The sequence below is a fragment of the Ammospiza nelsoni genome, chromosome 3 (genome assembly GCF_027579445.1).
Source record: "Ammospiza nelsoni isolate bAmmNel1 chromosome 3, bAmmNel1.pri, whole genome shotgun sequence".
NCBI lineage: Eukaryota > Metazoa > Chordata > Aves > Passeriformes > Passerellidae > Ammospiza > Ammospiza nelsoni.
In genome coordinates this window covers 949,331-964,739 of record NC_080635.1, presented here as the reverse complement: position 1 = coordinate 964,739, position 15,409 = coordinate 949,331, and the positions used below count along the sequence as shown (strand labels likewise).

Below are 15,409 nucleotides of genomic sequence, written 5' to 3'. Positions count from 1 at the left end.
ATCCTACTGAGGACTGCCTCTTAGTTAACTTAGTGTAAAATACACTTGGGAAAGAGGGAAAACCACTTAACTCCATCTCCTTGTAACACATAGCATCCAGCAGGCCACGGTGCACAACCATGGCTCTGGGACACCCATGTCAGGGGTGCCAAGTGCTGTCACAGTTTGCCTCCCACAGATCCCATCCCACTCCTTTATGCCCAAAGCACTGCTGCTCCTGCTAGGATGGGAGGTGAGCAGTGTGTGGTTACAGCTGTCCTTCAGGAAATATTTCATTTTTTAGCCAGTTCCACCTGAGGGCTGTGACATGTGCCTGCATCCATTTCTCACCTGGCACTGCCATTGAGCACCACTGCACGTTTACAAACACCCAACAGGAATAAGATGTACAGATTGGTGCCCAGGGCCATAAATCAGCCAGGCTCCACTGAAAACACGTTTGCTTTGTTGATTTACTTTGGCTAAGTATCTCTGGCTGCATCTTACTTAACTCACTGAGCTTTTCAACAGAGTCACCGTGGTCACCCCAAGGAGATTCCCCTCTCTGGAAGTGCTGCACATGGACTGTGGTGTATCAGGAACCAAGCAGGCAGGGCACATGCTGAATGTGGGACACTGGACACCAACCACAGCATTCCAGAGCCAGCCTGGTCACTCTGCACTTGTTCCAAGCATGGTGAGACTGCTCAACTCCTGCCTGACAGCACTCAAGGATTCAAACTTTGTCTAAAAAAGCATTCAATCACTAGTAAGAGCACAAAATTAACAGGAATGTACTGCTTTGTCTCCCAGCAAGAGGCAGCTGAGAAAAGGCAGGTGAAAAGCAAAGCAGTGCTGACCTCACGCAGCCTCCTGCTCTGATTTATGTCCATAATTACTTGCCTAGTTTGCTATTTTGAAGCCAGTGGTACTGAAACAATAGGACAGCAAAAATAAGAGACAGCAAATAGATCACTCCTTTCACCTCCAAAGCCATTCAGCAGGATGAGAGGGATTGCTTTAATTCTGCTCCAGCCTCTTAGGCAGGATGGCTGCACGATCATTCCTATTTAATTATCACATAATAAAGCAGCAACATTCGACAATGAAATGCTTATAATTGAAAACAAGATTGAAACACCCGGCTGTGCAAGGCCTGCCGAGGAGGGAAGTGCCCATTTCCCACCTCCAGGGAACCTGCACAAAGCAGAGCTCCCCTGGGTGTGCCAAGGGAAGGGGAGCTGGCCCCTGCCCCTCCAGGCACGCTCTGCTCTGTCTGCATTGTCAGACACCCTCACAAGGAAGGTTCAGAAAACGCAGCTGAGTGTTTGTTAGGGAATTCACTGGTGACAAATCCCTGCAGTTTGGGGATTTTCTGCAGACAGGTGCACGCGTGGGAGGAACCTTTTCCACTGTGGGGATTTAAAAATAGCACTAATAGTAAAATGATCTTACAGGAAATTCTGGTTTCAAAAGAAAAAAAAAGCATTTGCCACTGAAGCCTCAGCCTGGTGAAGCTGTCCTGGACAGCTCTGGGAGCTCAGTGCTGTCTCCTCCTGACTGGTGAAGTGAAGGGGATTAAGAACTAAACCCCATCTCTTTTGTCCCAGCATTTTAAGGATGATCACTGGCTAACAGTGACTTGCAAATGTGATGGCTGCAATTCCTATTGGCTTCAGATTATTTTGCATGAGAAAATAATGGCCAGCACAAAGGGAGGATAAAACTTACCCGTTCCAGAGGCACACTTTCTGAATAGTCAGTGCTTTGTTACTATGAATAACAATTATTATCAATTATGATACCTAATTATTTCTAACAGCAACAACAATAATATTTCTACTTGCTTTGGCTCGTTTTTAAATTTTGCATTTCCCTTATATGGAAGGCCAGACTTGGTGAAATGCTCCCAGGCTCAATCAGACAGCCTACACCAGCTTGATCTTCTCCAAGGAAATATCCAGCACCATTCTTATCAAAAGAACTGTACTGTAGTGTTCATGGAGAAGGAAATTTGGGAAGTGTTTCATCAAAACTGTGTGAAATGCTCTGTATTGTCAAGAGGTTTGCTTGACATTCTATCTGATTGTGATAGAGGTATTCTATCTGAATAGAACTTAAATGTTTATACACAATTCTGAAGTGCTGCAGGTCTGATCCCCTATGGGGTGCAGTGCCCTGGCCTGGGCCCAGCTCCCCGTGTGTCCCTGTGGGTGCAGTGCCCGTGTGTGGGGCCGGGCCCAGCTCCCCATGTGGGTGCAGTGCCCGTGTGTGGGGCCGGGCCCAGCTCCCCTGTGGGTGCAGTGCCCGTGTGTGGGGCCGGGCCCAGCTCCCCGTGTGTCCCTGTGGGTGCAGTGCCCGTGTGTGGGGCCAGGCCCAGCTCCCCGTGTGTCCCTGTGGGTGCAGTGCCCGTGTGTGGGGCCGGGCCCAGCTCCCCTGTGGGTGCAGTGCCCGTGTGTGGGGCCAGGCCCAGCTCCCCTGTGGGTGCAGTGCCCATGTTTGGGGCCGGGCCCAGCTCCCTTGTGGGTGCAGTGCCCGTGTGTGGGGCCAGGCCCAGCTCCTCCTGTGTCCCTGTGGGTGCAGTGCCCGTGTGTGGGGCCGGGCCCAGCTCCTCCTGTGTCCCTGTGGGTGCAGTGCCCGTGTGTGGGGCCAGGCCCAGCTCCCCTGTGGGTGCAGTGCCCGTGTGTGGGGCCAGGCCCAGCTCCCCTGTGGGTGCAGTGCCCATGTTTGGGGCCGGGCCCAGCTCCCTTGTGGGTGCAGTGCCCGTGTGTGGGGCCGGGCCCAGCTCCTCCTGTGTCCCTGTGGGTGCAGTGCCCGTGTGTGGGGCCGGGCCCAGCTCCCCGTGTGTCCCACGGCTCCCTGGTGACAGCAGCCATCCTTCATGGGGCTCTGCAGCGCCTGTGCTGCCCTGATAAGCTGTAATGGATCTGCCTGCCGCTGAGGCTGTCCTGCCTTGCTTCCAGCAGCAGATGAGAAACAGCTCCTGTGCTCAAATACTGTATTAACCTTGACAGTAATGAAGTGGGTAATTAACTGTTGTGCCCTAATGCGACCTTGCATTTATTGTCTTTAGAACTACTATACTTTACACACTCGTTGAGAATATATCATCCTTTGTCCTCCTGGAGCTGTGTTTTCTGCAGTCAATGAGGGCTCTAAATCTCTGTGATGTGCAGGGTGAAAAAAAGGGAATTTTAAGGGAAGGTCGCCCTTATGAACAGCCAATCTAAACTCTGATTTTGCCTCTAGCTAGCTTCTCTCTTTATCTGCTTTACACATAAACTAAAAGCACAGCCCATGCTGAAAATTTTTTTTTTGGTTCTTAAGAAAAGGTGCATAAAGCACAGATGGTCAGAATAATTCTAAGTGATGGAAGTATTGGCAATTTATTTTCTTGTGTTGCAAGACATCTCAAAGTATTTGAAGCTGTTCATGACACCACATTTATTCCCAGTGTAAACAAATATGAGCAGCATGTGGAGAGAAAAACTGATCCCTGTCATCAGTAAGAAGGCAAACTCCAGCTTTCCCTGTGAGTAACACAGTTTCACAGCTGCAGCCAAGGTGTCAGAGGCACTTCAGGCTTTCCTCCATGCAATATTCACTGGGGGACAAATTCCAACCTCTGAGCTGCTTTCCCAAGGGACAGTGTCAGAATTATCCTCCCAACCTTTCCACATCCCAGTGAATCCTTAATTACACCCAAATGGGCAAGCTGCATCAGAAGGACTGAAACAGAGTTGTACACCTCCATTCCCTCCTTCCCCTCAGTGGGGAGTTCAGGGCACTTGTGGCACACGGATTAGCCTGCTAAGAAGCCTTCTGGGCAGGAACCCATCAGATACAGGGTGGGAAAGGAGGCAGTTCATCACTGCACCCTCCAGCAGCGTCCTGTCCCGTGGGAGCTGCCCCAGTTCTGACCTACAGCTGCCTACAGAAGCAGCTCTTGGTTAGTCTCAAGGAATACACACCACACAGGAAGCTATGTCAGAGCATCCCTTCCTGAAGCTGTCATTTGGAGCCTGCTGTACACCTGGAGGCCTTGGAGTTTATATCATTTCTGTTATGAATTCCTTCTCAATGCTATAAATTCTCATTTCCCCACAAACACAGTATTAAAAAACATGAATCATTTTGGTATCCCTCAGCTCCCTCCTTGGGGAAGGCTCTCTGCAGACTGCAGTGGGGTTGGGCCAGGATTTTGGGTCTCTGCTCCCTGGACCAACCATGCAGTTCACCCCACAGGTCACCTGCCCAAACCAGGAGCATGAGATGGTGTCACCTGCCCCTGCCATGGAGTGTGCCAGCAGGTGAGCCATGATCCCTCCTCCTGAACTGCTCTGATCCCTTTCCAGGAGATCCATAAATCCCTGCTTGGGACGGCTCTCAAACAGGAGCCAGAGAAATGCAAACCCAGGTAAAACCCAGCCAAGCCAGCCTTAGGAGGGCAGAATGCCCCAGACAGAGCCATGGGTGTGCAGGATGTGCCAGGTCTGGGATGGGCCATCACCTGAGCTGGCTCCGAATCCCAGCCTGCAAACCAAGGCACAGCCTGAGAGCAGCCTGACATGCTGAACAACACCACTGCCAGCTGGTTAAATTCTTCAAAAGCAAAATAATGGAAAGCTATAAAAAAGGGCTCACCAAAACAGCACTGTGTAATTTCCACCCTGCACAGCAGTTTAAAAGTTGGTTTCCATAACAACAAGAGCAACGTTTCATTAGAATCACATTCCCTGGTAATTCCTTTGACATCTTAAAATACAGCAACTTTAACACAAGGTTTAGTTTAAAATACCACTGAAGTATCTACATTCTAGTAATTTTTCCTTATTTTTTTATTAAATACACAAAAATGCTTGTTATATGCAATTTGAAATGCTATTAGAGAATTTTAAATGTTTAAAGTAATTATTCTGGGTTTACGTGAAATGTATCTGATCTGTGCAATTTTATATGTCATATACACACACAAATCTCTCAGACACACAGCAAATGAGTGAAATGTGACTTAAAAGTTTTAATTTGAAAGAGAAAGTGTCTGTATTACTGATTCAGTGATACAGAAGGTGTCTGTAATACTGATCAGTGTTACTGATGGGTTCAACAACTTCAGGGAGAGGAGTGGAGAAATCTCAAACCAAACAATTTCTGTTTCATAGCACTTAGGACCCTTCAAAGCTTTCTTTGATCCAGAGATGGAAAGGAAAAGAAGACTGTCCCACAAAATTAAATAACTCAAACACACTAGTCACAGGAATTGTAACTGCCCTCTGTGCATTGCTGCATTTCCATGAGGCTGGTGGCAATGGTTCCAGCACAGCAGTGCACAGAGGGCACAGGACACAGGAGATGAAGCAAGGGCTGCTGGCAGTCCTGGTGCCTCCTTCAGCCCTGGCATCATCCCTGTCACAGGACACATGCCAAAATGCATCCCAAAGCAGGAATGAACTGACTCTGCTGCCCATCTGAGCTGGGTGCAAGCATCCCCAGGGACACTGCGGGGAGCTGGGACAGCAAGGGGAGCCTGCAGGGGCCTGGGGCTATCCCAGAGGATGGAGCTCTCTGCAGCCACATCACCAGCATCACCAACCCTAGCGGGGGTGATGGGGTTCCCATGGGGAGAGCAGCCCTGCTGGAGGGTGGGTGGTGTGAAACCCCACATGTGCCCCATGGCACAGGGCACTGCACAGGGCACTGCACAGGGCACTGCAGCCTGCTCTGCCCCAGCAGCCCCAGAGAGGAGCTGAGCAGAGGCACAGCCTGGATTCACAAACCCTCCCTGCAGCCAGGATGGAGTTTCCCTGGGTGAGGCTCCCCTCTGCCCTCAACATGCCCATTAACAAACGCAAGGTTGATGGAGCATTAACCCAATTAATGATTTTCTTTTTCCCGCTTTTCTCCCTCAGTGAAAGATTTTTCTGGCTGCAGTCTGATTGAGCTCTCTGAAATATTTAAGTCAATTCCAGTGTGATAACATTTTACACTCAGGAAGTAATTGCCTTCATCTGGTAGCTCTGACAGAGGGGCACTTGCTCAGGAGGGCAGAGGCTCTTGGGTCACTCCACTGCGGTCAGGGTCATCTCCTACTTTTAATTAAAATGAGGGTTCTGACAGTCTGTTAATTTAGAACAAACAATTAGAACTGTATTGCCACAGCAAAGGAGGTTTCACATACAGCAGGTGCTTGAAGACAAAGTCCACAGTTCTGTTTCTGGGCATGCAGGGCCACAAGAAACGCTCCTGCCAGTCATAGCAGAGGCTGTCAGTGACTGTCCCACCCCATAAACCATCAGGCAGAGGCTGGTGAGTGCAAGGTGCCCCAGCCCTGCAGCTGGATGGGGCTCACTGCCCACGGGCCCTGCTCAGGGCTCCATCAGTCCCTGCAATGCCAGCCCTGTGAATTTGGGGTCAGCACCTGAGGAAGGGCAGGCTGGTGTGTGCAGAGCTCTGCCCAGGCGGCAGGGAGGGCACTGCCAAGGTGAAACCATCCTGTACCAGCCATGTGACAAAACATGCCTCAGTCCCACGGCCTTAAACAGCCAGAAAGTTTCCAGGTTCTTCCTAGCACACTAAAATTGTGCATTCCTGCCCACACACATGCTAGGAACACCTTTTAATGTGACTGATGTCTCTGACTACTTTGGACTCCTTCATCCTCTCCTGAAAGCTCATTCCTTGATTTCAGGGAATCCAGGAATTTGTATTGGCAAAATAAAGACACAAACCAATTTCATCTGCATTGAAAATTGCAGCATTCATTCTTCCAAAGAAATATATTACTTTTCCTTTTCAAGGACACTATCAAATGGGAAATGCAGCCACAGGAATGTCCTAGGGAAGCAGGACTGACTCCCACGGAGTGGTTTTCATCTGCAAACATGGTCATGAAGCAAAAAGTGCTCCTGTGCAGAAATCTGATGCTTAGGTCAAATTTACAAGGCAGGTGAGACAGAAGACATGAGGAGCTTCCTCAGCTGACATTTGAACGATTCCCTGTTTAAAGGAGAAGTGCAAATCAAACACCTTGGTGAGAACGAGGTGAGGCAGGAGATTCAGAGCAGCAGAGGTGGGACCAGCCCAGCACCAGGATCTCAGGTGCACAAGGAACTGCTCCAGCCCTTCAGGCTGATCCCGATGTGTTGCATTTGCTGGGCTGTGTCGCCCCCAAGTGCACGCAGGGCTGGGCACGGATCGGAGCTGCCAGATCAGTGACAGATCTGCCTGGCACAGAGCTGATCCCCCTGCCCCTGGCACAGAGCTGCCCCTGCCCTGCCCTGCCAGGCTCAGTGACAGATCTGCCTGGCACAGAGCTGATCCCCCTGCCCCTGGCACAGAGCTGCCCCTGCCCTGCCCTGCAGCTCCCCAAGGCAGGGAGAAGCAGAAGGGTGAAATGGGGCTGCTTCCCCCATGGGCTGTGCCATGGCAGCCAGACCCGCCCTCGTGCTCCAGAGCCTTTCCCAGGCTGGTTCATGCAAACCCCTGTGTTTCAAGCACATTTCTACACCTGTCCATCCCATGCTCCTGGAAAAGGCTGTTCTCAGGGAAGGGTAAGCCTTAGCAATAAGGATCTTCACATGCACTATGCTCTGTGAGAATCATTAACTACAAAGTAGGACACAGATACCAATTACTGCTCTGCTCAGACTACAAAACTGTGAAATTCAGTAAAATTCACAATCTTATGCTGTCCTTTTAACTGTGTGATCCTGATAGCTAACTACTAATGCCTGCGGGATCTCAGCAATTACAAAGCAGAAATGCTCACCCTAAATACTTCCCTTTCATTCATTTTTCTCTCTCCAAAGATCTGTATCTGAAATGCCCTTTCTTTCCTGGTGCACACACACATGGCTCATCCCACAGACAACAGAAAAAGCATTTTAAAGTCTCTGCAGGTAAGTCAGTGTTGTTCCCTGGTAATACACAGCACTTGTCTGGTGTAATTGGATCCTGCATGAAGGGGAAGACAAGAAAGAACGCTCAGCAAAGCACTTTCAAATTCCTAGAGAGCCACCAAAACCCAGATCTAATCATGTCAGAGCAGGAGACAGAAAGGAGCACATTTATACCTGCAGCTCTGGCTCCACAGGTGTCAGCTGTTTGGCAACATTTCTTCCCCTCTGACCCTGTGACTCTGTTGAACCAAACTCTGCTGGGATTGAATAAATGTGGCTGTTTGGTTATAATTATGGAATCACAGAAAGGTTTGGATTGGAGGGACAATGAAGATTTCTATTCCATGAGCATGGTTCAGTGGGACTGTGACCTGTCTGGTTTCTGTTCTGGACTCCAAGGGCTCACACCAGGCTGGCAGTGTGGCTCATTTTCCAGGACAGCCAAGCCAGCCAGCAGTTACTGGAACAGTGTGCCATAGATTTGTCTTCAGGGACCAGCTTCCAGGTTAAAAACAGAACCTGATTATGAGTGTCCTTGGTCAGGATCTCATTCCTGGCTTGTTTCAGGTTACAAAGTGCTACCTGGAGAGTATTCCCAGCCTGGTACTCCCAGAGGAGACCAGACTCAGTTTCTGAAATGCTGGCACCAGGGTCTGGCCCTTCCTGTGCAGACCTGTAGGTTACCATGGGTTTGAGCTCTGGAGGCCGCTGTGCTTCAGCAGCTGCAGACTGTGAGCTCCAAGTTCACTTTCAGTCTCTGCGAACTGCAAAGTTCTGCTCACCCACGTGGGCTTCACTAACAGGACTAAAGCTCCCCTTGCAAGATTCCTCCAACACTAGTATCACACTTACAGCATTTACTCTGTGCTCCAGGAGAGGATTTTTACTGGCAGCCTCAGTGATTCTCTAGGATGGCCAGGTCCTGCTTGTACACCCTGGTGCTGGTGTGCACAGTCCAGACAAATGTACCTGCCTGAACGTGGGGGCTGCCATCAAGGACATCTTGGCCAAAAAAGGGATGTGAATAATTCACTTTCTGGCACATCAGCTGAACTGAAACACTGAGGAATATCCTGTGTTTTGGGTCAGTCTGAAATGATAATGATGCTGGTTTTGATTCTCCAAATGAGGCTCTGGAAAAACAATGTCCAAACCAGGCTGGATGAAATGTTTCAACAGCAAGGAAGACAACTGTGAGAAAATGAAAGAGCTGCTGATCAGGAACTCTGCTGTTCAGAGTACCAGAAACTCAAAACTGTAAGGAAGAACTGAGAATGGATCAGTTAAAGCATCCCAGGGAGAGGTGTTCCCTTTGGGATGGGATGGGATAGACTGTTTCAGCTGGAAGGGAGCTACAACAATCACTCAGTCCAGCCTCCTGCCCAATTTAAAGCCTGCTATTGAGGGCATTTTCCAGATGACTTTTAAATACTGACTCTATTGTTGAAATCAACTCCACAGGCAACAGAAGTGTTATTCTAAAGGACCTACATAAAACATATAATTTTCTGAAATCAGACAATCAGCAATAAACCCAAAAGTTTCCTCTGTACAATGTAGAACACACAGAACATATTAATCCAGTGATAAAATTCTTAAGAACTTCTGAGCTGTGTGCTTGCACTGATTCATACCTGTGGCTCATTTCTATTTGTGCAGTGATTAAATTCCTGCAAGATTACACAAAGCTGTCAGCTGGGCTCTTGTCACAGTGAGTCAGCCACGGACACTAGATGGCACATGTGCATTGTATCTGGGGGGAACAGGCATAACTGCAGCAGCACTGTCACTCACAGACGCAGTAAAACAAATGGCTCTCACAGGTGAGGCATGATCCCTTTGGCAGAAAAGCTTCCATTTAAACGTGTGGCAGCATTTCCTTCCAGGAGCACACAGCAGCAAATGCACTCCCGGTCAGTGACCAAAATGAATGGGAACTGGGGCTGTCTTACAGGCCAATTGCAAATCTGACAACAACCACTGGCAGATAGAGATAACAGAGAAGAGCTGTGGCTGGAAGGGCCTCCTGTCTCCAGAGCAGGGCTGGCATTAAAATCTGACCAGGCTGAAGGGCTTTGGCCACTAAATGTTGCCCTCTCCTTTCCAAAGGCTGAGATCCCACAGTCCCCCCTGGCTGCTGCCCCTGCCCAGCTGCTCAGCCCTGCTCCATGGCACAGCATGCTCCTGCAGCAGAGGTGCTGTGTGCCCTGCTCCATGGCACAGCATGCTCCTGCAGCAGAGGTGCTGTGTGCCCTGCTCCATGGCACAGCATGCTCCTGCAGCAGAGGTGCTGTGTGCCCTGCTCCATGGCACAGCATGCTCCTGCAGCAGAGGTGCTGTGTGCCCTGCTCAGCCCTGCTCCATGGCACAGCATGCTCCTGCAGCAGAGGTGCTGTGTGCCCTGCTCCATGGCACAGCATGCTCCTGCAGCAGAGGTGCTGTGTGCCCTGCTCCATGGCACAGCATGCTCCTGCACCCAGAGGTGCTGTGTGCCCTGCTCCATGGCACAGCATGCTCCTGCAGCAGAGGTGCTGTGTGCCCTGCTCCATGGCACAGCATGCTCCTGCAGCAGAGGTGCTGTGTGCCCTGCTCCATGGCACAGCATGCTCCTGCAGCAGAGGTGCTGTGTGCCCTGCTCCATGGCAGAAGATGTTCCTTGCTCTAAGAACACGTTCCCTGCACGCAGCACATGTTCCTTGCCCTGCTGGGAACAGCCCCTCAGCCGTCCACAGCTGAGGCAGCACTGAGCTGCCATGCAGAACCTGCATTAAGAGCCCAGGGACTTGCAGGCTGTGCTTACAGGGAAGGCCCACGAGATGTCAGCAGCCCTCCAGGTCCTGTCCTGGCACGAGCTGTCAGGGAGAAATCAGAATTTGGGAGGCTGAGAAGAGAGGTCAGACAACGCTGCTTTGCCCATCTGCTCCTATGCCCCTGAACAGCTCTGTATTCCTAAATCCCCCTGCTCCTGGCCAGGCATTTCCCCTGTGCAGTTCCACACGGGGGTTTCCAATGAAATCTGGACGTTTCTGGCTGCTCAAGCCCACACAAGGACCCTCACTCACCTCCTCTCTGAGGTCCTTGGCCACTCAGCACCACTGTGCACAGTATCCTCCATCTAAGCAAGGACATGTAAATGTAGGACAAAAATGGCACCTTAAACGAGGCTTGAATGTCAGTGTTGGGAAAATGTGAGAGGCCAAACAGGACGGGGAAGAGAAGTAATTGCCTTTTTTCCTTCTGTCTTCATGCAGAGTGAACAAAAGCTTTGATTTTCATGTCAAAGCTATTGGAAGGGCCACAACCAATTACTCATTTTCTTATTTTTCTTTCTCTTTGCTGGAGACAGGTTGAAATGCACCAGTAGAAACTTTGAAAAGTTTAAAAAATTAAAGCTGACTCACCAGGATTGGGGTCAAGGATTGAGGCAAAAGTGAGAAAAGCTAAAGTTTCAAGACAAATCCTACAGAGCAGAGCTGTGAGATATGAGGATGGAAGGCTGGGAGAGAAGCTGGCAGCCCTGAGGTCAGTCCCCCACTGCAGATTCACTGCAGAGGAAGGAGAAGGTCATGAGGAGGCCCCAGCAGGCAGAATCCAGTTTTCTGGAAGTCCTTACATGTTTAGCCAGCCAAACACTGACAGCTGCCTCCCTCCTTTCTCAAGGACAAACTCAGCACTGTCACTCTCAGGTTGGGAACCCTGGTCTTGCTGAAGGTGAGCATGGATGAAACTACCCAAGGCACCCACAAAAACAGCACTGGAGGCCTGACACAGGGAGCAGCACAGAGAACTAAAGGATAACCCCAGTATGGTACTTCTTCAGGAACAAATGGCATTTTTCCCTGTAGTAACTTGACAGAAGTGAGGATGCTCAGCTGTTCCCTGCACCAGCAAACATGGGAAGGGATTTTAACAAGTCTTCAGTGCCTCCCTGCTCCCACTGACAGCAGCAGGCATTGAAGAGTGTTAATGGAGCATCTTTACACCGGCAATGAGGAGCTCTCCTGGCAGAAATCCCTAGAATAAAGGTTCTGATGTCTGTTTTCCTGGTATTTTGGATGGAGTGAAGATGCATTTGCTTGGTTATTGATTCTGAAGTTCCCAAAAATCAAAGGGTGGTACCAGACTGGAGCTTCTGTGCAGCACAAAGGCAAAGATAAGGCAAGCATGTTGTGTGCTGAGAACAAACAGCAAAGCAGGAGCTCCAGTACACATGGAGTAACTACAGAGCACTGAGGCAAGGGGACCAAGAGCCCTGGCAACAGCATGGCAGCCTTTGAGAAGCCTGTCTGAAGTACAGGCAGACACAGACTGCTCACATTTTTCATGCAGGGATGTTTTCAGTGGAAAATGAGCCTTTTTTCACCCCCTCCTTGTCTCTACCCCACAAACCTATCAAGATCACTGCTGTTCCACTTGTCATGAAGTTTTCTGCTGCGCTATACTTGTGCTTGCACCTGAAATACACAATGCTCTGCTGGTATCTGGGTCAGCCACACTGAGAAGGGGAATCCCATTATTGTCTCTGGTTGGTTTTGAAATGAATGACTCTGTACAGGCAGCTCAGGATGGCATTCAAAGGCTGACATTCCACGAGAAGCAGCTGCCACACGTGTGCCAGAGCTCCAGGAGCCTTTCAGACAGAGGCAGGGGTGACATCCCCCAGGGCTGACATGCCCCAGGATGTCTGGGAGAGATGCAGCAGGGACAGTATTTATCATGTGCTGGTTTCACCGCAAGGCAGACTCTGTGCACGCTCAGATCTGCTCTGCAGGCTGGCAGACAAGCAAACAGCCCTAACTGAGAGAGCTGCAGGGAAAGCCTTTCCCTTGCTGCGCCTCAGCTCTGGTGAAGCCCCAAGGAAGCCAGCACCAGCTCTGTCCCAGAAGCAGGACTGGGCTGTGCAAGTCTGGCTCTGATCTGTGCCACTCCTCAGCCACCCAGCAGCACCACTGGGAGGAACACTCCTGCCTCACAGCACACACACTGTCAGTACCGAAGGAATTGCACGGCAAAGGAACTCAGGAGCACTGGCAGCAGGGTTCCAGAGCTGCTGCAGGACTGAAACCACAGCATGAGCTAACTCTGGTCAAACGGCCCAGCCTGACTCAGCTCTGTGGCTCAGGGCACAGCTGTGCATCTTCTCTGCCCCACGTCACTGCACCAACTGAGCTGTCAGCTGCTGTGTGGAACAGAGAGCAGCTCTAAACAGCACTGACATCTCAGAACCTTTGCTTCCTATCTTCATGAACTGCAAGTGCATTTTAAACCTACAGCTCTCAGTGAAGTTAGGAGTGCCAAATACCCTTAAAACACTATATGTACTGGTGCAAGTGCACACATTAAAAATTTCTCTAAATTAAATGCTTATGCTGAACCAGTTTAGCAACATTAAATACTCTTAAAGTGATTGCAACTCAGCTTCTAAGTTAAGCTGTATCAAAACAAAGCATGCTAACTCTTAACAAATATACATTAAGCTGGTATCTTGCAATAGAGTTAAAAGCCAATGTTCAGGTGATATTCAATGCCTCTTAGCTGCTATTAAAACTTTGTAGCTCTGTTATGGAGGCCCATTTCAATTACTCATATGCAGAGCCCCGACACACAGGCAGAAGAGCAAGAATTTACAGTTTCTTGGAAAGAACCAACAGTGATTTTCTGTACTTCCAAACGTGGCAATTTCCCATCTGGGGCTTGGTCCCTCACATATGTTATTTCAGTGGGACATGAACCACCTTTGCAGGCCAAGGCCCAGAGTCATATGATCTTTATAGTGCTGAGAAAAGTAATGCAATTTTATACTTTTTAAGCTTAGGGATTTATAGCTCCAGAACTGTAGGAAAGAGAGGGTATTTCTGGAAGATAATAAACTTCTTTTTTCTCCCCCCCATTTTAAAACATCTTCATGTATTCATTCCAAACATCCAGAGATATTTCTGGTGTTAAGAAGAGCTGTGGAACAAAGTTGCTCTCCTACAGCAGCAGGAAGAAGATTACCTACCTTTTTCCTCATTATTCTGGGCCACCATTATCAGCAAGATATTTTATTACAGCAAAGAAAAAGAGAGAAGAGCTTGATTTTTTCCCCATTGTCCTGCAGCAGCAGCCAGCAGCCCTGATCAGCAGGTGATGAGTGCCCTTCCTGAGCAGGCAGTGAATGCAAATTTAGCAAAGAGCACTTAGCAAATGTAACTACAGGGTCCATGCTCTCAGGATTATCTGATTTTCCCTTGCTGCAGGAAAATCCTCATGAAAATGAAATCCTAAATTGATTCTGCAGCTGCATGGCAGGGAAAGGTGCATGGCTGGCAGGGTCTGGGATCAGCATCTCACAGGTGTGATTCACCTGCATGTCAGGATGAGCAGTCCCAGAGACACTGCACAATCAGGGCCAATTAGTCAGAATCCTGAGCCTGGAATCCTGCTGGCTCCCTGCCCAGTGCTGCTGTACCCTCTAAGCCAAGTGTTCCTCCCAGGTGTGCAGCCTGAGCCGCAGGCCATGACCTGGGCTGTGTCACTGTCCCATCCCCAGCATGTCCCACCCCACTGGTGGGCGCAGTCAGTCCCTCCCTGAGCTCCTTGCCCAGCTGAACAGGCCATTTAATTTCCCTCCTCTGGTGTACATTTCCCTCTCTCCCTGGCTCCAGCCTGCCTTTGCCTGAAGCCCTGTTGCTGAATTAATTACCAAGGAGCTGTGTGCTGCAGAGGAGCAGCATTGGGGCCTCCCCTGGGACCTGGGGCAGTTTCCTCTGCAGCCCGGCAGTGCCAAGGCTCAGCCCTGCCAGGCCTGTGACTCAGGCTCTTCAGAGACACTCCCACCAATTTTATACACACACAATTGCTTTTTGCTGCTAGATGTTTGCATGTGCAGCTCGCTCCCAGCCATGCCGGCCCCCTGGACAGTGCCATGCTGAGCCCACTCGTGCTGGCCCTGCTTCCTTGGGGAAGTCACTCCAGGGCAGTGACAGACAGGCTGAGGGCTGCAGTACCTTCATAGGAGCCAGCTGGATGGGGGTGATGCATGAGGGATCCACCATGGGCTTGGGCCTGTTGGCTGTGTCTGCCAGCAGGCTGTGCCACTGCTGGGGCAGCCCCGTGAACTTCTGCTCGCGGTGGTCGAAGCCGGTGTGCACCCGGTGCTCGAAGTTGGAGGGGCCGGAGATTTCCAGCCTCTTCTTCTTTTTCCCAAACATGGTGGAAAGATCTGCAGAAAGGAAAAGGCCACATGTTTACACTCTGCTGTATCCCTCAGCCACTGTCTCCGCTTCACAGGGAATTTCAGTAGACGCCATTAGCCAGCTACCCCATGAACTTCCCTGCACACGCTCAGATCTGTGTGAGGCAAGCGCTCCCCTGACCTCTTTCTGGGAGAAGATTTTAACAAATGAACCTGTTCAGAATGCCTCATGAAACAAGGGAATTCCCAGGAAAGCAAGCCCCAGGTGCCCCTTTGTGCTCCTCTCTCTGTGGTGCTGCAGGTTGCAGCCCATGGGAGCTCCAGGCTGGGAGCAGCGCCAGCAGCAGGGACGGCC

General features: G+C 50.2%; 1 protein-coding gene across 1 annotated transcript in view; it reads right to left on the bottom strand.

Moving 5' to 3' along the window:
* The window catches only part of PAK5 (p21 (RAC1) activated kinase 5), a 33,956-nt gene extending 18,875 nt beyond the window's left edge, over positions 1–15,081 (bottom strand). The window contains exon 1 of the mRNA XM_059468001.1: positions 14,867–15,081. Coding sequence (XP_059323984.1) covers positions 14,867–15,070 — 204 coding nt within the window. The 5' untranslated portion in view covers positions 15,071–15,081. The remainder of the gene's footprint in view (positions 1–14,866) is intronic.
* Positions 15,082–15,409: the final 328 nt, after the last annotated feature.